The sequence below is a fragment of the Tympanuchus pallidicinctus genome, unplaced genomic scaffold, assembly GCF_026119805.1.
Source record: "Tympanuchus pallidicinctus isolate F22 unplaced genomic scaffold, pur_lepc_1.0 scaffold6, whole genome shotgun sequence".
NCBI lineage: Eukaryota > Metazoa > Chordata > Aves > Galliformes > Phasianidae > Tympanuchus > Tympanuchus pallidicinctus.
Genome location: NW_026294780.1, coordinates 20,104,421 through 20,125,302, shown reverse-complemented (window position 1 = coordinate 20,125,302; position 20,882 = coordinate 20,104,421). Strand labels below are relative to the sequence as shown.

At 38.6% G+C, this 20,882-nt stretch overlaps 1 protein-coding gene and 1 long non-coding RNA gene across 5 annotated transcripts in view; one reads left to right on the top strand and one right to left on the bottom strand.

The window, feature by feature from the left end:
* Nucleotides 1-14,936, bottom strand: part of TMTC4 (transmembrane O-mannosyltransferase targeting cadherins 4) — a 56,013-nt gene extending 41,077 nt beyond the window's left edge. For all 4 annotated transcript variants that reach the window (XM_052705896.1, XM_052705897.1, XM_052705898.1 and 1 more), the window contains exons 1-5: nt 14,827-14,936; nt 12,982-13,197; nt 7,087-7,202; nt 4,845-5,061; nt 1,021-1,108 (exon numbers count right to left, since the gene is read on the bottom strand). In XM_052705896.1, coding sequence (XP_052561856.1) covers nt 1,021-1,108; nt 4,845-5,061; nt 7,087-7,202; nt 12,982-13,143 — 583 coding nt within the window. In that variant the 5' untranslated portion in view covers nt 13,144-13,197; nt 14,827-14,936. The remainder of the gene's footprint in view (nt 1-1,020; nt 1,109-4,844; nt 5,062-7,086; nt 7,203-12,981; nt 13,198-14,826) is intronic.
* A 163-nt stretch (nt 14,937-15,099) lies between these two features.
* Nucleotides 15,100-20,007, top strand: LOC128071625 (uncharacterized). Its single transcript, XR_008201922.1, has 3 exons — nt 15,100-15,232; nt 19,112-19,210; nt 19,937-20,007. It is a non-coding gene; the product is annotated as an uncharacterized LOC128071625 (long non-coding RNA).
* The last annotated feature ends 875 nt before the right edge of the window (nt 20,008-20,882 follow it).

Sequence of the window (20,882 nt, the reverse complement as noted above, 5' to 3'; positions counted from 1 at the left end):
ATTCCCATCAAGACATGATTTCAGTTGAAAACTGAAATGTATGCAGAGGAAAAAAAACAGACAGAAGTGAACAGGAATTACCACAAGCATAATCTGAAGTGACCAAGTTAAACTTATGATATCAAGTGTAGTAGAAATAAGCAAAGTAGTTCTAAGGAGTGTAAGCTCAACTAACAGGGTTACTGACAGCGTCTTAGAGCTCACAGTGCACCAGCTTACCTTCCCTCTCCCCCCCCACTACTCTAAACCCTGCAATCCCATTACTGTGTTGTCAATCTGGACCATTTTCAACTGCAGTTAAACGTTATAGACAATGCCTTTTGAATTGATGCAGTGCAAGCTCGCTGTAGCACAGCTCTTCATGTGTTCACCAAATGATTCCACTATTATTGCTGCTAGAACACATCTGGAAACCAAAATGCCTATTCCGTACAGTTTTTCATAATAAAAAATTGATGTATTTTTGTGTATTAATTTAAAAATCCCAAGACAATTCCTTCAAAACACTGTTTGAACTGCCAACTTGCATTCAGGTCAAATAATACAACAGATCTAAAATCTCTGTTGAAGGATTTTTTCATGTTAAAATAACACAGTTGTCTTACAAAAATCCTATGAATAACACTATAATCAACATGCATACACCAGCACTTGCATATTGCTGGAAATCAGAGGGCTTACTCATATGAATAAATCTTTATTAAAAATAACAAGTGAGGTTTCTAAAGTTCATTTCCATTTAAGCCATTCCAACACAACAGCATAAGTACACTATAACACCGATAATAGAAAAGTACAGGTTTAATTTCTTTCTAAAATACTTCTTAAAATATTTTATATGCTTCTGTACAATGAACTATTTAAAATATCAGCCCCATTACAAAACATTTGTTTCTGCAAATAAATTATTACAGTTTAACAAGAATTAGGGACAACATACCTTGGTTCTGCTATACTTCACTTTATGAATACAGATAACACAAAACATAAAATTAAAGATAAATAAAATGCAATGCTTACTTTCTCTAAACGCTTTACAGTAGCCAAGGAATGACAACAAAAAGAACAGGGCACATAGTAGATCTGCTCTGCCAACAATTCCTGCAACCTTAAAAAGACAAGAAAATAAATGATATTACCAGACTTTATTCTTAGAAAACTTGACATAAAGATACATACGTATACAAAGTGAAAGTATAAAACCATTGCTGTTAATATCTCTTTCTTTTTCTTTAAATCTTGTTTGCTCAGCTAGTGATACCTAATTTTTCCAAGCAGTGTCATAAGTTTTACTGGATGTTGCTTAGTAATAAATAGGTAAATGATTTAGCTTAAATTTATGAAATACTGCTACTTTTAAGAAAAAAACATGACTTCATTTAAGAAAATGCAGACTACCCCATTCCATCAGATTTTTAGATTACAATGTTCTTCAGTAGAACTCTTAGAAGACTTCAATCCCTACAAAATCAGAAACTCTGCTGAAGTACAAATCGAGACTACCTACTTTCAGAACACAAGGCAGCCTTCAAATTGCAGTCTGAATACTCCCAATGAAGAAATAATTTTCAGCCTGCTGGAATGCCATCTTCCAGCAGCTTTTGGTGTTGTATTACTTGATTACACTAGAGTTACCTGCAGCTTCATCTTGTAACAGAAGCTGTAGTAACGCAGAATAAAATCAGAAGCTCATCCTGGGACCTCTGCACCAAACTATTTAAATTAAGACCATTCTTGGGACCATCAACAAACTTTAGTTCAAGGAATTAACCTGCATTTACAATCGCTTAGACAAGTGATTGTGACACATTCTTGGATCTTCATTCTGACTTAAAAAAAAAAAAAAAAAAAGTCACAATGTGCCATGAATTTTCTGGGGGAAATCATAACACAGTGGCGTGGCAGAAGTCTGAATAAGTCCAGAAGTTCAGACCTCACTGGAGAAAGCACCCTGAGCAAGGAACTTGGAAAGACTCCCTTTTTTTTTTTTTTTTTTTGAGTTTATATCTACATGCTGGAGCTCCAAGTTCCATGTTTCCTGGGGAAGATGAACAGTGTTGGTTTTATGAGGTGATGGTTCAGGAGCAAAAGCAGAAAATTTGATTCTTCTTCTTCATCCATGGTCTCATTTTGTGAGAAAGGGATAAGTAAATAGAGAAACTCCATTTTCATGTAGCTTCAAGATATTTACTAACCCTCCTGTTGGAAAAGAGTTTATTTCTTTTGCACATCAGTCAAACATGATGTAAATTTCTGAAGAACTTCAGAACATGCGAAGGTGTAGAGACATGAGAACAGAACTGAATTCACAGAAGCAGCTCTCTTCTGTTACACCCTCAGCCTCAGTTGAGCACCATAAAAGAAGAAACTTGTGGTTCCTGAACAGTGCAGAAAAGCTTCTTCATTAATTCAAAGCCAAACACCCAACTTCCCTGCTTCTTCTCCTGCCCCATAGAGGAAGCATTTGGAAAGGTGATAATAACAAAGCATCATTCAGTTTGACAAGCTGCTCTCAGCTAATGTGATAAAAGTAAAGGTGAGCTTAGGCAATTTTGAAAACAAATGCCAATTTATTACAATAAAGATTAAGGAGTTAACAACACATATATGGCCTTAAATGACTCCAAATGCACAATTTTCTCATCTCAGAGAAGGATCAGGTGCATAATGTCTGATAACAACGTAAATGGAAAAATTCAGTTTTAAATTTATCAGGCATATTCTTATGCCTGTGTTTCATCTCTCAAGCATTACACAGAATAAACATTTATTAAGAGAGAGAAAGATGCCATAGCAATGTTTACTTGCCTGTAGAAAAATACATATAATGATAGATGTTTTTATTACATGGCTACTGAAAGCATTAAACTTTTCAAGATCTGTTTTAGATGACAAGTTTGTTTTGTGCTGCACATACCCAAAACCACAGCAGCAGACTGACAGATTCCTCACTATTCTGTGTCAAAATATGTCATCTCATTTCAAAACCAGAATGTCCTGCTACCTGAAGCTCACAGCTCTAAAACAATGAGAAATGCTCTTTGAGGAGATGCTTCCTGACATGCATTCATGCTGGAACCATAGCAGTATCATGACTGTTATGGTGCAACAAGATTTATCATTTACTGGGAAGATGATCAGAAGCCTCTGTCAGCTCCTGGATCTTAGAAGAGATGTGTTATCTAAGCATACTTTTTCCTCTTCTTCCATTGTTTGCCCAAAGTGTACATAAGTCTTCAAAGCTCACACAGCTGTCAGACTGCATCACTTGTGATTTATTTTATATGACCATTGTTTGAATAACCATTGCCTCCTCACAAATATATTTTTAAATAGGACAATGAATAAAATTATGGATATTAATAAAGATGTCAATAGCAAGATTATGATTAAGATTCCCATGACATTTCACTTTATATCAAAACACCAAAAGCACTGAGGACTTTTCTTACTTCACTTTGACATCTAAAACTGTTTTGGAAAACATATCAGGGACCCTTCTGACTAGGTGCTCTAATAAAAAAGATGTTACGTAGACAAACATCAAAGAACAAAGTACAGGATGTTTTAGCCACACTGCCAAATAAGGTTCAGAATTTGCTAATCCAGAACCTTCTCCAGGTTTCCAGTACGTACAAAATCTCCAGTTAACTGAGAGGCACTTTCTTCTGTTACCTCTTGCCCATCAATCACATACAACAAGAATGAAAAAGGGCCACAAAAACATGCCATATTTTAAATGAAAAGAGACCAGTGTCACACACACAGAACACTGTACAATGAGGATTCAGAGTTTCTTCATAGGACAAAGTTAAAATTAGTACCTTTTAAATACATCAGTCCCTCCAAACTCTAAATAAAAAATATTCTTGCATTGCAATTATTTTTCATTTCATGTATTCTTACTCATAAGATATTAAACAATCAGGAACCAAAGCCAGCAAATACACCAGCAAAAGGCCATAAAACTTTCTCAGCTATGAGGGCAGAACAGCTTAAGAAAATCATTTCGTCTTCACTAGAGCTTGCACACAGTGACTTTGATGTTTGGTCAGGTATTTTAATTGGACACTACTCACATGCCATGTTCCTATTTCACATCTTTATAGCTTCAACTTCCAGTCACTATTATGCTTCTGTCTGTGCTATTAAAGGGCCCATTACTATCAAATTTCTGCTTCCCATGTACATAATTACTGGCTGTGATTAAAAAAAAACACAAAACCATTCTTCAATCTTCTCCTTCATACTAAAAATATAAATCCATGGAATTTGATCCATCATGACATGGGATGATTTCCAATCCTTTAATCACTTTCATAGCTCTTCTGAGTCCTCTCCATTTTTCCCAGTATCCCCATTGCATCATGGATTGAAAACTGGATAAAATATCCTAATAGTCACATACAGAGTTTATGTAATAACCCTATTCCAATATTCTATCATCTTGCCTTTTATCAAAGCAAATTGGAATGAAAAGTAGTTAAGCATTTGCATTCAGTTTATCTTCCATTCTTCTTGGCTACTCATGTGCTAATGTTTCTAGTAATGAATTCTTAATCCAGCAATTAGGAAAACTCTGTAGTTTAGGGCTATCCTTCTTTAGTTATTGTACTTAAATGATTTAATTTATCTTCCTTAATAAGGTCCAGCCCTGTGGAATTACAAGGTTTTGAAAGCACTAACCATAATATTTGATCGTTCTTGTAAGCCAAGTGTCAAGAGAAGAGTTAAGAATATATATAAGCGAAGAGTACAGTAAAAGGCTATGTCAGAGCTAATTAATCAAGACAGTCAAAAACTTCTAAGATACAAATTGCTGGAAATAAGTATTCAGTACTTACACATTCAGTGTGCACTGGATGTACAGCAAACAGCAAAGCAGCTAGAAGAGATGTCTTTGGAGCCAGGTTTAGTCTTCTTCCTTTATTAGTGAATTGCAATCCACCCAATAATATTGAGAACACATCAACCATCAACACTGAGATAGTACAATGCAGTATGATATTGATGACATGGAAACCAACTGGGTAGAAGCCTCCAGCAAAAAGATAATTAATTCTATATACAAACAAAAGCATTAAGGTTAGAAGTTACATGAATAGTTAGAGACATACTAACAGACAACTTAACCAACCCCCAAACCAAGACTGTATTAGAAACGAACAAAAGCTAAGGCAAAAACAAAACAAAACAAAACAGGCTGAAAAATGCAAGCAAACCCTGGCATGCATAGTCTTACCAATTCATATCACCACAACAGGCCAGAAACAACATCCTGATCTTTATTTAAAGGTATTCATATGAGATACCATATTTAGAATATGTACTCTCTTCAAAAACATATGTTAATGTCATTGTGTTAATCACACTGATGATAAGTTAGAACTGGCTTTTGGCTACCAACAGAACTCCCAGCTTATTGTGGGAAGTCTTGGGCTTAAGAGACACTGTGTCCACAAGCAACTTGATGAGATAATTTTAAATACATTCACAGCATGGAAACTGAAATGCATAAAACTACAATTTCTACTGGCATTCTAGCAGAAAAACATCTTAGCATTTGGACTGATGTAGAAAGCAGCTGGGTACAATCCAGCATCAATCCAGAAAGTAGTCAGGCAGCAAGTCTTAGTAACTAATCTGTGAGACAGGTTAGAGAAAATGTCATACAAGTATCAGAACGAAAAGAAGTAGAAAACATTAAGTCTAAGATCCAACCCAAGATAGGAACTTTGAGGCAAAATGGAGAGGGTAAAGGGAGGAGCATGTTATTTTCTGTGTGCTTTTATAAGAAGGTGAGATGCATAGAAACTTACAACTTCAAATACTTCATTTGACCTGCCTACATCTGGCTTAAAAGAAATCTATTAAAAATACCTAACTCATTATAGATGTGATACACAGAAAAGTTAAACTTGGGGTATTAAGTAAGCCAAATTCTTACTTGTGAAAACAGCATTTTAAGGACCATGTATATAGTATCCCCCACATGATATAGTAATGATAGTATCCCAGTTCTCTCATTAAACTAACTGGGATATTACTAAAGATGGAATCTACCACAGAGACCTTGAAAAGAAAGGGAAGCATGTGCTGTTGAATGCAGTCAAAGCTTTACTAAGATTAAGACACTGAGACATACCATTCAGTTGCATATTTTCCTCAATGGCAATGTGAAGAAACCTTAAGACAGCGAGACATCATGCTAAAACACTAACACTGATCTCAAGAGTCAAAGCTTTTGCTTCAGTCTGAGGAGGAATCTAAATGATTCTCCAATCTTAGTTCCTGTTTAGACCAGAAACAACTCTACAGTCAGTGCCAACTCTACATTCTGCAGCAGCTGGTTCCATAGCACAGAGTTGTTTGGGGAAAGTAAAGAAGTTTATGGCTCAGTTCTTAAAGATTCTCTGCATTACTGTGCACAGTTGCTATGTGGGTTTTTTTTTGCTTTTTTTCTTTTTGTACAAGGATTTGGGCAAACGAGACATGAGCTCAGCATCTACAGAAGGACTCCTTGTAAACCATTAGTTGTCTGAGAAAACCAGCCAGTTAAATAGACAAGCAAACATCTTTTTCACTCAGACTCTCAGACAAACATTCACTTGAAATAAAAATATCAGGGAGATAGAGACAGAAAAAATTACTCAGTGTCCTAGGCCTCAGCAGATTGATGCTATTTATAAAAAGAATCATCAGACAGCTTTACTAACCAAGCAAGGAACAGAAACTACAATAGTAGTACAAGAGGCAGCAGGGCTAAGTGGAGGGAACATGCATTTCATTCCTTGAAAACACACTGATCCACAATGCTCCTAATACCAAAGTATATGAGATGCAATCTCTGAAAAGTATATTGAAAAACAACGTCAAAATAACGTGTACTTAGGAAAAGAAACAATTTGAAAATTAAAACTCAATTTGAGATTAAGAAAGAGAGCAGAAAAATCAGACTAAGGAAGGACATCCAACTCCCTCCAGATATTTCGTCTTTCCCTTTTTCATCTTGCCTCCTCCCTAAAATCAACATGCCAATATGCATTTAAAATAATCTTAAACCTAGAACAAAATGGCAAGTCTCACCTGAAAGTTAGGACAGTAAGTGGTCGATACGACTTATGACTGGTATTGCTGCTGAGTTTGCTACCCCAAAAGTCATGATGCCACAGGTCACCAAGTGGGGTTTCTGCCCTGAGGTCCTGAAATAAAACACCAGATTCATAACATCACTGATTCAAAGAAGCTATAACACAAATGAGTTCTAAGTAATACAAGCTCATGTTAACACGAACATACCAGATGTTTTGCTGGCTCTCCACCAACATTTGACAAAGTACAAAAGTTTGTAACAAAGGTCAAGTTTTGAATGCCTATCATACAATCACAGAATGATGTGGATTGGAGGGGACCTTACAGATTGTCTAGTTCCAACTCTCCTGTCATAGGCAGAGTTGCCAACCATTAAATCAGGCTGCTCACGATCCCATCCAACCTGGTCTTGAATGCCTCTGGAGATGGAGTATTCACAACAATTCCCCCTTAGCTTAAAGCCATTCCCCTTTGTCCTATCACATTCAGATGATGTAAAAAGTCTGCCTCTCTCTTGCTTACAAGCTCCTTTTAAGAACTGGAAGGACAAAATGAGGTCTCCCAGAGCCTTCTCAAAGCTAAACAAGCCCAGCTTCCTCAACCTTTCTTCACAGGAGAAGTGCTCCAGCTTTTTGATTATCTGGCCCTCCTCTAAACCTGTTCCAATAGCTTTGTACCCTTCCTGTACTGGGGGCCCCAGGCCTGGACACAGAGCTCCAGATGGGGTCTCACAGAGTAGAGGGGGACAATCACCTCCTCTCCCTCCTGGCCACCTCTCTTCTGATGTAGCCCAGGATACTGCTGGCCCTCTGGGCTGCAAGAGCACACTGTTGCCTCATGTCCAGTTCTTTGTCCATCAGGATTCCATCTCCACAAGTCTCCTCTCAATGAGTTCTTCTCCCAGCCTGTACTCGTACCTGGGATTGCCTTGACCCAAGTGCAACACCTTGTACTCGACTCTTTTAAACATCGTTAGATTCTTCTGTGCCCACTTTTTGAGCACATCCAGACCATCAAAAAGAATCAAAGCATCTTGACCTTTAAGTAGGCATAACTACATGAAATTTAGTAGAACAATGAGAACGTCAGTTGATAATCTGGTCCAATATTCGAAATAGAATGCATACAAAAAAACCCCCACCTTTACCTAATATTGTAAAATGTCTTTCATTTCACCTTGTTTTAAGGTTATCGTGCAGAAGAGGCCACTGTCACAAACAGCTATTTTTAAAACAGTGCAAGTAGGACAACTATTGATGAAAACAAGGAAGCAAGGAGACCGAAGACAGATAAGAACAAGTTCTTTCTGAAGCTTTACTTTGCACAGAATACTATTTAATTAGCACTTAAAAAAAATGTTAATACATGAAGCCAATAATAAGGTCTTTTGCATACTGGTCTAAACAATTATAAATTATAAAAATAGCAGATGCTAAAATGAACAAATTGTGTTAATTTTGGTTGGGTCAGAGCCTAAAAAAATACCCAAAACATTGCAAAGGATAAGTATGCTCTTTGCTTTTCTCTTAAAGCCATGTTGATAAAGAAAACATTCATATAACACAGACTACTGAGTGACAAACACAGACTTTGGAGAAGAAAAAAATAAGGAAGCCACCTTTCTGAAGAGGTGGGCTTTGTAGTACCCTCCTTAGTTCTTTGTGAGAGTAAGCTGTTGAGCTCAATCCAAAACTCTCATCTTCTACTCTCCCTTATTCCTCTGCTTTTCTGAGAAAAATTCTAATAAGCAAACATACAAGTTACATACAATTAAGATGGAGCCTAAAAACAATATTGTACTAGCTAATGAATACCTTTTATTTGAATGTTGATGTTACACCTGCAATCAAAAGGAAGTTACTCCACTCTGTCCTTCTTTCACCCTCTTCTTTTAGAATTTTAAATAGATCAACAAATCAAAAGGAGACCAAACAACCAATTCAAACAACAGTAAATCGATAAACCAGCCTGCCGACCTCATGAAAGGTCTTTCAAAGCCTAGTGCCCTATGTCTTACTCATTTTACATCTCCATCTACTTACAAAGTTGGCCCATTGTAATAAACTTAGCTCCTTACCTCCAATTTCTTAAAAACACTGCTATTATCTTACTTATTTCTACATTATCCTGGGCTCTACAGTACCTTTCATCTTATCCCTAGATGCATTTTTGGCCTGCCAGAAAGTCAAGAGATAATATATCACTGCTAATCCCAATATACAACTAAACACCTGTGCCATGCTTACTAGCTGCTGCTGGACTGAACTTGCAATATCTGAGTTTTTCCTGGTTCTCTTAATACATTCTGTTCTCTATCCATCAAAAAATCCAGAAAAATAGTTTTCTATCACCAAATCAAACCTGGCCAATATTAGTTAACAGTTACAGAGGGATCTGGATAGGCTGGTTTGATGCACTGGAGCCAATTGTATGAGGTTTGAAAAGAATAAGTGCCAAGTTCTGCACTTCAGTCACAAGAATTCCATGCAACACTACAGGCTTGAGGCAGAATGACTGGAAGGCTGCGTGAAGGAAAAGGGGTGCTAGCTAGTGAGCTGTCTGAACATGAGGTGGCTCAGAGGAAACCTCATTGCTCTCTACAATGACCTGAAAGGAGATTGAGGTGAGGTAAGGATTGTTCTTTTCTCCCAGGTAAATAGTGATAGGATGGGAGGTAATAGCCTCAGGTTGGGTATTAGGAAAAAAAAATATTCTCCAGAAGAGCAGTCAAGCATCAGAACAGGCTGCCCAGGGAGGTGGTGGAATCCCTGACCCTGGAGGTGTTCAAGAAATGTGTAGATATGTAGAGTAGATTTTAGTGAGTATGGTGGTGAAGACTTGATGGTTGGACTTGATGATCTTAACAGTCTTTTCTGATCTGAAGGATTCTATGAATTAGGATGGGGAAGTAACATAATAATCTTGCAACAACATACTATCAAACAGAAACATTCTGAAATATGTTACTAACAAATATGCAGAAAAGAGACTGCTAACAAGGCAGTCTTTGAAAAGTCTTATACTGCAGATGTAAATTAAGGCATTTTCAATGAAAATATTAAGAAACCAAGACTCCTGGGGAATCTCATTTGAATTTAAGAATTATTCCAGAGTGAAGCTTCTTCATTCTCTCACAGACATTTCTGTTGTCAAGCTATACAAAGAATTTCATTTTTTTTCTCCCAAGACCACAATTTTGGCCTTCAGCACGTTCCATTCCCCAGTGGCATGAACAAACACTAAAGGTCATAATCTGACTCTCAGAGGACTGAAGCTCATCATCAGCCCACTAAATCAATCAATATAGCCTGTTTTTACAGGGGCAAGTCAAGACTAGGTTGTACACCAACAAATATTGAAGCCTTCGTACTCTTCAAGATGGATCTATTGACAGGCATTGTAGTTCTCAGACTGCTGTCCCAAACAACAGCATTGTTCCTTATACATGTTTGTGTAAGAAATGAGCTAGGAAGAAGACTGTTTTTTTTTTTTTTTTTTAAAAAAAAAAGAAAGTACTACAATTTTAAAAGTACATCTTCTAAGTCACAGATAGCCTTAATGATGGGAAATCTATTTGGGATGAGCAAAGCGACATTTTCCATTCCACCAGAATCAGTCTTCTTCTGCCTTCAGCAGGAAGAATGCAGGTAAAGCTGAATACCTGGAATGATTTAGTGTTTACATCTCCTTATGACCCAGAAATTCTTAGCCACTTATCTTGTTCATGCATCTAAGCTCTGTGAGAGAAAGTTGTTTACATCAATCACCCCACAGTGAACTTTCTCTAAAAAAAGGAGCCCATTTGCTTTAAAATTCACAAGTGATAAAAAGTTACATATGATGTTCTCTATCAGAACTGAAAGTACAAATCAAAGAATCTCTAAGTACTTGATTAGCAGCAGCCCACACAAAACAGGGTTCAATTCCAGAAAAAAAAAAAAAAAGGTCAGTTTTTCTATAAAAAGGCTTATGGAAATGACTCACTGTGTCTGAAGTTTATGAAGACAAAAGCCATTGTTGTGTACTAGTTAAAATGCTACTTAAAGGAAAGGTTGGTTGGGGAAAAGGGGGATTGGGCAGGGAAGCTAGTACATTAAAAAAAAAATCAGTGTTCAGCACCCAAGAAGACAGATAGAGTAACTCAGTAAATCTATAAAATTACTTTATCTGTTCTCTCTCCTATTGAAAAAGCAGAAAATAGAGAAAGCATGCTGTAGCTTATTAAATGAACTCTGCCTTTTCGGTATACTCTTCCTTCCAACTAAAAACTCAGTCTCCTAACTTTTCTTATGGAGTTGATGTATATACGTTAGTACTTTCCTAACCCTATGTTAAAATGATACTGTTGACAAATTCTCATTTAGTTTCCACGAGATAATACAAGATTTTTATATGAAAAGTAGAGTAAGCCTCACAGTTGTTTGTTTGTTTTTAAATGAACAGCCTAGATTTGGGTTAATCTACTCAAGCAATTGGCTGAATTTCTCAGCACTGCCAAAAGCTATAATCCTGATGAAGGTTGTTGTGTTGTACAGATAAATAAAAATATTTTGAAAATAAAAAGTGAAAGAAGTGGAGAAAGATTACTAGTGTGGAAATTCTACAAGAAGAAAACAACTTGCCTTGTTTCAACATCAGTCTTTTGCTTGTTCTTTCAGGAAACTAAAATATATTATTGTGCCCCAAATAAAACTTTGCAGAATGAAACATTCCCAGGAGCTGTGTAATTTAAAATAGAATGCCTTAAAAAAAAAAACAAAAAAAAAACAGAACAGCACAACAACACAAAAACAACAGAAAAACCAAACTACTGTAGGATCTTCATTTGTTGATAGTCTTTTAATAGAAGCTTTGAGATTTAATTCCAATTTGATGGATTTTTTTCTTCCCAATATGTTTATAACTTGAGGCACAATGACGTGTACAAGTCTAACATAAATCTGTCTGAGTAAAGAGTAGTACTGTCAACTTCTAAAATGCACATTGCAGTATGTTGCCTCTAACTTTTGTACATCTTAGTTTTTAAGTATTTCAAGAATTACCCATAGCACGTATGATCAGTGTTTAAAAAGTAGGGAAGAAACACAGGAAAAAAAAGCTTTCCTTGCTCCTTTAACATTTCTGTGGCATAAACCACAGCTGGAGAACCCTGCATATTACAACTGGTTAGTTATCTCGCAACCAAACTGAATTTGCCCATCACTCCAAGGAGATAATGAAAATTTCTTTATTTACTATTACGAGATACTGGAAAAATCTACTGCGGACTCCCTCTCTCACTTAGAAATGAGCATAAGATTTATAGGCAGTTCTTGATATTCAGGTACCCCGTGAAGAAGTGTTACCAATCAGCACATCCAAATTAGCTGCAACCCTAGATAATGCTGCCTTAGATGAGAAGTAGATGAACTCCATCTGCCATGGCAGAGAAATCTCTTTTCCTTGACCATATATCAAGACTTGTCAAGCAGAGTATTTCACTTGCAAAAAAAAAGAAAGGTGACACGTTCTGAGGGGAAAAAAAACAACCCTCTTTAATTTGCTCACTCTTTTGTATTATTATGCATTAGAACCCAAGTCATGTTTTTCAAATAGCTTTAGGAATAAGATTTTGTTCAGTTTTTCTGCAGAGCACTGCTGCACGGCTTGCCTGTCAACGATAAAGAAAGCTTACTACAAAAAAGAACAACAAAAAAACCCCACCAAAACACCAAACTCAAGAAAAATAAAGCTCAAAAAAAGAAATATCAGAAGGAAGTTTTCTACTAGGATGAGTATTATGGGCCTCCTTAGACAAATTGTGGCCACTATTTCTTTTCTATTAACACTTAAGTCAAAAGGGAAGAAAAAAAGAAAACAAAAAAACCAACAACAAAAAAAGAGACAAACCTTATTATTGATGATGGCTTCAGAATCATCAAAGACAAAATCTCCATCATAGCTGTTAGCAAAGCAGAGGAAGGAAATTAATGCCACAACAGTCTTAGCCCAGCATGATGGAAGGAGGAACCATGATATGTCATGGTCCAGGTTAGGTTCTGCCTGTGCCATTCTGTGAAATCCTTGTTCCAAGTTGGGAGCTTCAGCATTATGTTGGTTGCAAATCTGAAAGAAATAGATACAAGTGCTCAATTACAGTAGCATTTCAATTAAAAAAAAAGAAAAGAAAAATTAAAATGGAAGGTTGTGTTGTGTGACATTTCCTTATCCCAAATCTAACACCTTTGTTTCAGAGTGTTTGGTAATCACTGGAACATACCTAAACTTAATTTTGTACTTCAAACTTGGAAGAAAGCCACAGTTTCTCATGGTCTATGCACAGAGACAAAAGCCAAGAGATTCTCAGATTCTAAGTTAAAGCTCTGGCACAGATAAATTCTAAAATCTTGAGCAAGACACTTTTAATTTTGTTTTTTACTATTCTTTTCAAGTACAACAAACTGGGGTGTCACAGGGAGTGCAAAGCATTTATAAAGTCCCTGTGAGGATGATAAACGTTTTAATTTCCTTATAGAGAGCAAGGAGTGCAGAAACACAAGCAATTGCAGAATGAACTGAACTTTGCCCTGGTTAACTGAACGAAAGGCTCCAGCCTTGCATGTAGCCCATACTGGCAATTCATACAAACGTCACAGCCAGCTAATGGACTAGGCCTAAATCTCTACAATTCAAGCAGCAAGACAACAGGTATCGCACAATTAAGACTCAAAGTGGCGTTCATTGGGTCATTCTGCTCACGTCAGACACGGTACAGGCTTCATTCCACCTGCTATCATAGCATCCACCTGCTAGAATCTTAGAATCACAGAATGGCGTGGGTTGAAAAGGATCACAATGATCATCTAGCTTCAACCCCCCTGCTGTGTGCAGGGTTGCCAACCACCAGACCAGGCTGCCCAGAACCATCCTCATAGGCATTTGGCTGTTGAGGCAAATGGAAAGGCCATGCAATCTCCCCGCATTGGCAGGTTACCCACGAGCCATCTTTGCTCAGCAGGGTCCCTCCTGCTGCCCCCAAACCCGGCTCTGCCCGGACAGCTGTTCTGCCTTTGCTCCTCCTGAGCTCCCACACCACAGCCAGTGCTGCTACAAATGGCAGCGACGAGCCTGCAGATGGAAAACTATAGCAAAAGCCGGGCAGTATGTGAAGTTTCTAACTCCAAACAAAAGAGGCACACACAGGAGCTCTGTCTCAGCTTTGCTTTGCCCTGACTCCGCTCCCAGAGCTCCCACCCGCAGCACAAAGCCGGGCACGGCTTCCTGCCGCCCAGCGGCCCCTTTGGCTCTGAGGATCCCGCAGCAGCGCTCCTGGGCTCAAAGAACACGGGGCTGCGCAAGCTGAGATCGAACGCAGCTCCTCGGCCGAGCAAAACCATGCGAGGCGCAGTTAAAACGCTCCGGTTCCTCAGCGTTCCCCTCGCGCAGAAAGTTTCCCTGCTCTGTTTACCAGCTCCGCGCACGCTGCCAGCAGAGGCTCCCCCAGCGCGCCCCGCCGCTGCCGCCGCCGGACACAGCGATCGCTCCGAGCGGCGGGGGGGAGGAAAGGAGGAGAAGGGAACGAGCGGCACAGCTCCCTCCGCGCAGCCAGGCGGGGAAGTTTGGCGGCGGCCCTGCCCCGCTCGAGGCTCCGCTTTTGTGCGGGGGGTGTCAACCCGTCACCCCGTCCGAAGCGGCTCCGAGCTCCGCCGCCATCCCGCTGCCTGCTAGGTGATCGGGGACCGCGCGAGGCGTTACCTGTGAGGAGAAGGAGCCCGCGCGGCATCTCCCAGCCGGGTGCGAAACTCTCCGGCCGGCGAGCCCCAGCCGGAGCGGCCGCCGGGGGAGGGGCCGCCGCTTCGCCTCCGGGAAACATCCCCACAACCCATTGGCAGCGCCGCCGCCCCACCCCTCCTTCTGCCCGCCTCCCCCTCCCCGCCCATTGGCGGCGCGGCGTGACGCGCGGCGGGCCGGGCTGAGCTGAGGGAGCAGAGCGGAGCGGTGCAGAGCGCTCGCGGTTGCGAGCGGGGGTCGGTGTGAGGCCCTCAACGTGTGCCCACCGCCACTCTGCACGACGCTGCGAACCTACCCTGAGTGCTGTGTCCGCTGGCTGACGGCCCGTCGGGCTCTGCGTGTGGGGAGGGTGTCCCGCTGAGCACAACCCGTAAGGAGAAGGGCTTTGTCGGCTGTGCTTTGTTCGTGCGTGTCTTGTGAGAAAGTGTGGTGATGAAGTACTGAGATACAAGACCGAACGTTAGGCGGAAGCTGTCCTAAAAACGATAAAACCTTCGCGTAGTGAAGGAGGATGAGAAATGTTGGCTGGGAGCCAGGCAGAGGGGTACAATTTGGAGAGGAGTTTTTTGAGAAATACCTAAAAAAAAAAAAAAAAATGCACAATCAAGTGTCAAATCAGCAAGGTTATTTCCTGGCTTTATCTCTCAGGTGGAAATGCTGCTCTGGGAAGGCTGCAGTGGCTGTCACCCATAGTCGGCTGCTTTACACCTGCTGTCACATATCTTCTGCTGCCATGTGGGCAGCTCCGCTGACCCAGCACAATTTCCAGGCTAGTAGGTTATTGAAGTATACACAAAATCCTTTCTTTTAAGACCCAGTCTGTAATACAGCCTTCTTCTGTAGCTATCGCGAAGCATCTGAGGTTCTTCTGGATGGGGAAAGTGGTAGAAAACAGGCAGCCAGCCATCGCAAAGCATGTTGTCCACCAGTCAGAGCTCACAGAAACTTCTGCTGCCTTTGTCACTAAAGCTTAAATAAATATCTAAAGACTTTGAGCTGCCAAACAGCAAATTGTGCCTTGCAGTTGAAAGACCTTGTCTGCTCTACCCTTGTCCTTGACCTGAGTGACATGGCTAGACACATTCTGTAAGCTATCTTCTAATTTAATCATAAATTTAGAAACAAAATGGCAGATGGATGTCTTGATGGCTTTTTTATGGGGCTGCCTTATGAATTCAAGATAAAATACGAGATAATCTCTAACAGTATGTCCTCTAGGTTTGCTACCCCTAAAATCAAAAGCAGTGAGATTGATATCACTATCAGAAACAGCTGGTTTGCCACACTGTGTTAGTCATGGTAAGGAAGAGCTTGTTCCTCACATCACATTTCCTTACTGATCCAACTTAAGACCCCCAAACTAATGCATGGAAAATATTAGCAATTTAAATCTTGTCAACTGCCTTCCCAGTTTTTCCAGATCCAGCACTCTTGTTGAGATGACAGTATTTATTTACATTTTAAATCACTAGCGTTTACTAATGGAAATACCCCTATCTGGAAGAGGGGAGGGGGGAGGGGGCAATTTAGAGAAAAATCCAACATCCTCACTTAGGATACTACATAAAACAAACATGAATGTCATTTATTTATTCTATCTTCTATAAATTCCAGTTAACTAAACTTCAGTTCATACTTAAACTTGCACATCTGTACGAATCGCTTCTAGTTTAAGCATATGCAGATACATGCAGGATTCTGTGAATCAAGGTTGAGGTTTACCTCGCTGGATTAACTATGACAATTGCTAGACCTACATCAGTTGAGTCATTTTCACATTTCTACATTACATTTTTTTCTGCAGAGGCTTTGACATTTTCATGTTTGCTGATGTATTTATTTCTACTAATGTCCCATTTGCATGAGATACTCATCTTACTAGTTCCTTTGCCCACATTTCTTATACATCCGCACATCCCTAGTCTATATTTTACAACTGGAACTTTATTTGCTCAATGTATATCTGCTGATATCATCAGTTCTGGGGAAATTTATCTAATCCACACACCCAGGTTAACAGATATAAATCTCTCATCACCTCATGTCGGTACAATACTGAGTAACGTTTCCTTATGGCATTGACAACATGTGCAGAAATCCTTCCTTCCCTTTTTTTAATTTTGAAATAAATCTATTCCTTATTTTTTTTTAAATTGTTTTACTCTTTTTATGACCTTCTGTTTCAATCAGAAGAAACCCAGAGCTAATACCTGTTCCCTAGTTCCCTCAAAATCAGATTTAAATCAGCTAGAGTTGCATAATTTATCTCCAGTCTGTTTCTTTTGAGAGTTATTACAGCACTTCATTTTAAAATAGTTCCTAAATGCAGCACTTTTTTTTTCTTTTTTTTTTTTTTTCTTTTTTTCTTTTTTTTCTTTTTTCTTTTCTCTTTTTTCTTTTTCTTTTTTATTTTCATATGCATTTTCTTGGTAGGTATATGTCTGTCTGAATATGTCAGTTTCCGTCTATTCACACTGTAGTTTTCTCGCTATGCTACATTGATCCACCTAAGAGGCAATCACATCCTTATTTTTAGAAGCATGCCATTGCAGATTTGCACAAAGACCAATCTTCCTTTTGTAAGGAAGGAGTGTGCAAGAGACATATTTCAAAGGATCAGCATTTGCAAGTATTGCAGTGACTTTGTAGATGAGAATAAAATGTCAGTCACTCTGGCAGTGAGGGATTCAGCCAAAATATTTCGGAAGCCTTAAAAGAACATCAGACCTTACCATAGCTGCATTTTAAAAGCTGCATCTTCATTGCTTCAAAATCCATCTCCACTGGATTTTGCCTTCGTGCATGTGGATTTGTGAACTGTGTTCACTGAGCACAGTTGCTTTTAACAGGAGATAATCTGCTCCTGGATGGTTGGGACATGCACAAACATTATCGCAGAAGTGCTAGCTATTTCTAAAATGTAATTTAATGATCTCTTTCTCTAGGCAACTTCTGTCTCATGTATTTATTATGCTAGCTACAAGGCATTTTAAGCAGCAGAAAGTCTTAGGTGGCTTATTTTACATTCAATTATATAAATAGGTGGATTTGCATGTGTATACATACATTTGAATACACAGGCAAACTCATCTTTAAGGTCTTTTCCAACCTGAGTGATTCTATGATTCTGTGATTCTATAGTTGCAGCCTTGTTTAACTCTAAGTGGTAAAAACAAAACACAAATGAAGCAAAAATTACAAAATTGTTGCAAGAGATATGGAGTGAATGCAGGCTTGTTTTACAGGGATTTGTCTCATATTCCTACACCTCCTTGCTTTAGTAACTGCCATTCCTGTCATGCCCTGTGTCAACCATCTTCATTAAGAACCTGCTCTATTCCTCACTTTGCTTTCTTACTTGTCACCTGCTCCAGATTTGGTTTATTCTGTGACTAAAGCTATGAATGGCCTGCCCAGACTCCTTGGCTATCCAGCCACCACACAGAAAGCATAACAGTGGGGCCTCTTGGTGAAAATATCTGTCAGGTTGCTACCCTTTACACCACTGTTACAATTTTTATAAAGCATATGAGTACTCTCCAGTTGGTGTTCTTGCACCTAGCTAAATCTGTGGGCCAAAAGTTTTCAGAAGAGGACTGACAAGCCAATCCCATCATTTTTTTGTTCCTTAGAAGCCAGGCATTCAGTCAAGTGTTTGACGCTTCAGCCCTGCTACTCTAGAAATATCCTTGCTCAGTGGATAAGAATGGGCAGATCTGTTGAAGACGTTGCTAAATTCATGTAATGTTTAGGGTAAATTTGAAAGATTATGGCTTGGAGTCTTGCATTAAAAAGTATTTAATCATGTGTTATCTTTCCCCACATAGATAGTTAACAAATATATATATTATATATATATAAAATAGTTGTTAATTCTGAAAGAGAACTATCCTCAGTCCTAGGTGTGGTTGTGAAATGCCTTCTTGTCAGTATAAAATGACAATATTGTACCAGGTCAAAAACTTGTGAATAACAAAGATTCTGCTGCTCTATTGCTCTCTGAACCATAGAATCTGCAGTTCTTCAGAAATAATACAAGGCATATTTTAGTTTTCATAGGAAAAAAAAACCAAACAACAGAACATTGATAATAACTACGTGTATCAACATAGTTACTCCAACTCCTTCAGTGTCAACCCTTCAGCTACTTCACTCTTTGCTTCTGCCTTGACTTTTGTCCTGTTGGAGAAAATACAAAGTTTTCACTTAACTGGGATACATTTTTCTCTCTCCACTCTCTCTTTGCCAGACATTGAAATAAAAGTAACTGTCAATGCTTGACACAAAGAAGCAGAAGATAAAAAAGACAATTTAAATGGAAAGTGGAGCTCTTAAATCACTTTCAAAGGTACTCAAATTTCCTTTCTGAAATTATTTCAAGCCGTATGGGAACAAGACTGGAAACCTAGTAGGGTTGATTGTATGTGCTAGCATTATATGATTTAAGAATATTTCTGAGTTTTACAATGAAAAAAAGTACTATTGTCCTAATCAATGTCTGTTCAAGCATCTCTGTTCTGTCAGAGGCAGTTTGTAATTCATCATTTTTACCTTTCAATTTAATAGTATTTTATCTACATATTTATATAAATATGTAAATGTTTAAATATACATATAAGTAGGCATTTTTAAAGACCTCTGTCTATCTTATGTTTGAGTTGGCATTGTATACTACACAAAGTTGTACTGCAATACATTAAAAGATTAAGGAAATAATATCATAGTGGGAAAACAAAAGCATTTTAAATAGATTTTCTTGAAAAGCATTTGAAGCTATGATCAGAGAACCGAGACATTTCTTTGCCTTTCAGTTTATCACATAAGATTAACAAATTGGATCTTATTTTTGCACTCACATAGTTATAGTCATTTGCCTAAGTGAAATATGAGAGCTGAATACAGTAAGTAAGTCAGAAGATGACATTTTGTACTGAGTGATACAAAATTATGATACGAGGTACGGTGAAACAATGAATTGGGGGTCTGTACCTTTTTTCAGTGTAAAGTTTCCCTTTCCAACTATATTTAGCATTTCAGCTACGGGTCCAGCTTTGTCTTTTATTCCTTTTCACAGACCTACTTACCTAACAATGAGTTCCATGAAATCTTGAGAGTTCAACCACATGTGAAGAACACCATGACCAGGACCTATATATAAAATGTAGGTGTAAAAAAAATGATCTTTAAAGCCAGCCCTAAAAATGATGAGAGACCTCTTGGGAAATGTATGCAGTGAAGCACTGTGTAATATAATGAAGAACAGAGAGATGTGAAAAGAGATGAATCCTGTTCATAATTCATAAGACAAAATCTAAATTGAAAGACCTTAAAACTGCACCAGTGTTTGAGGCAGAAATGTTGAGCATCGTCATCTAACCAGTGGACATTAGACAACATCAGACTACAGATCGAGACATCAGAAAGCAACAATGCCACCGAATGCAGAAGTAATTTTTTACTTGTTTCTTCTATTTGTGAAACTAAACTGGTATTCCTAACTAAAATCATTTTGTTTCACAGACAGGTATGTCTTTAGGCATGAGATCAGACACTGATGCCTATGTTTTAGTATGCACACAGGAAAGCACTGAGAAATTTGAGATGTGAGTTACTGTGAAGTGTAGCTGGAGTGACTACTTTTAGACAATTTCTAGCTGCAATTTGTAAATAACATTTTACTTTCATGTCTTGCACGAGGGGGTGGTGACTAATAAGACATTTAAGAAGAAATAGTGGAATAGTTCCTTCTTTCTTCCTTCATTTTTTTTACCCTCTTCTCTTAGAGTGGTTAAAGAAAGCTTCTCATTGGTAGAGAAACTGGGGAATGATGAGATAAAGTTTCTTATCCTTGGTTGCACAGCAATTAAACATCAAGAGCAAGAAACGGGAATCTACAGAGCTGATCAGAATATGGCATTTTCCTTCCTGTGAGGAATTCTGAGCTCTTGGAAAAAATTCTCCTGCCTGTCCAAGAGAACTCTATTTCAGCAGAAACAAGACTGAATTTTTTCAGCAAATCA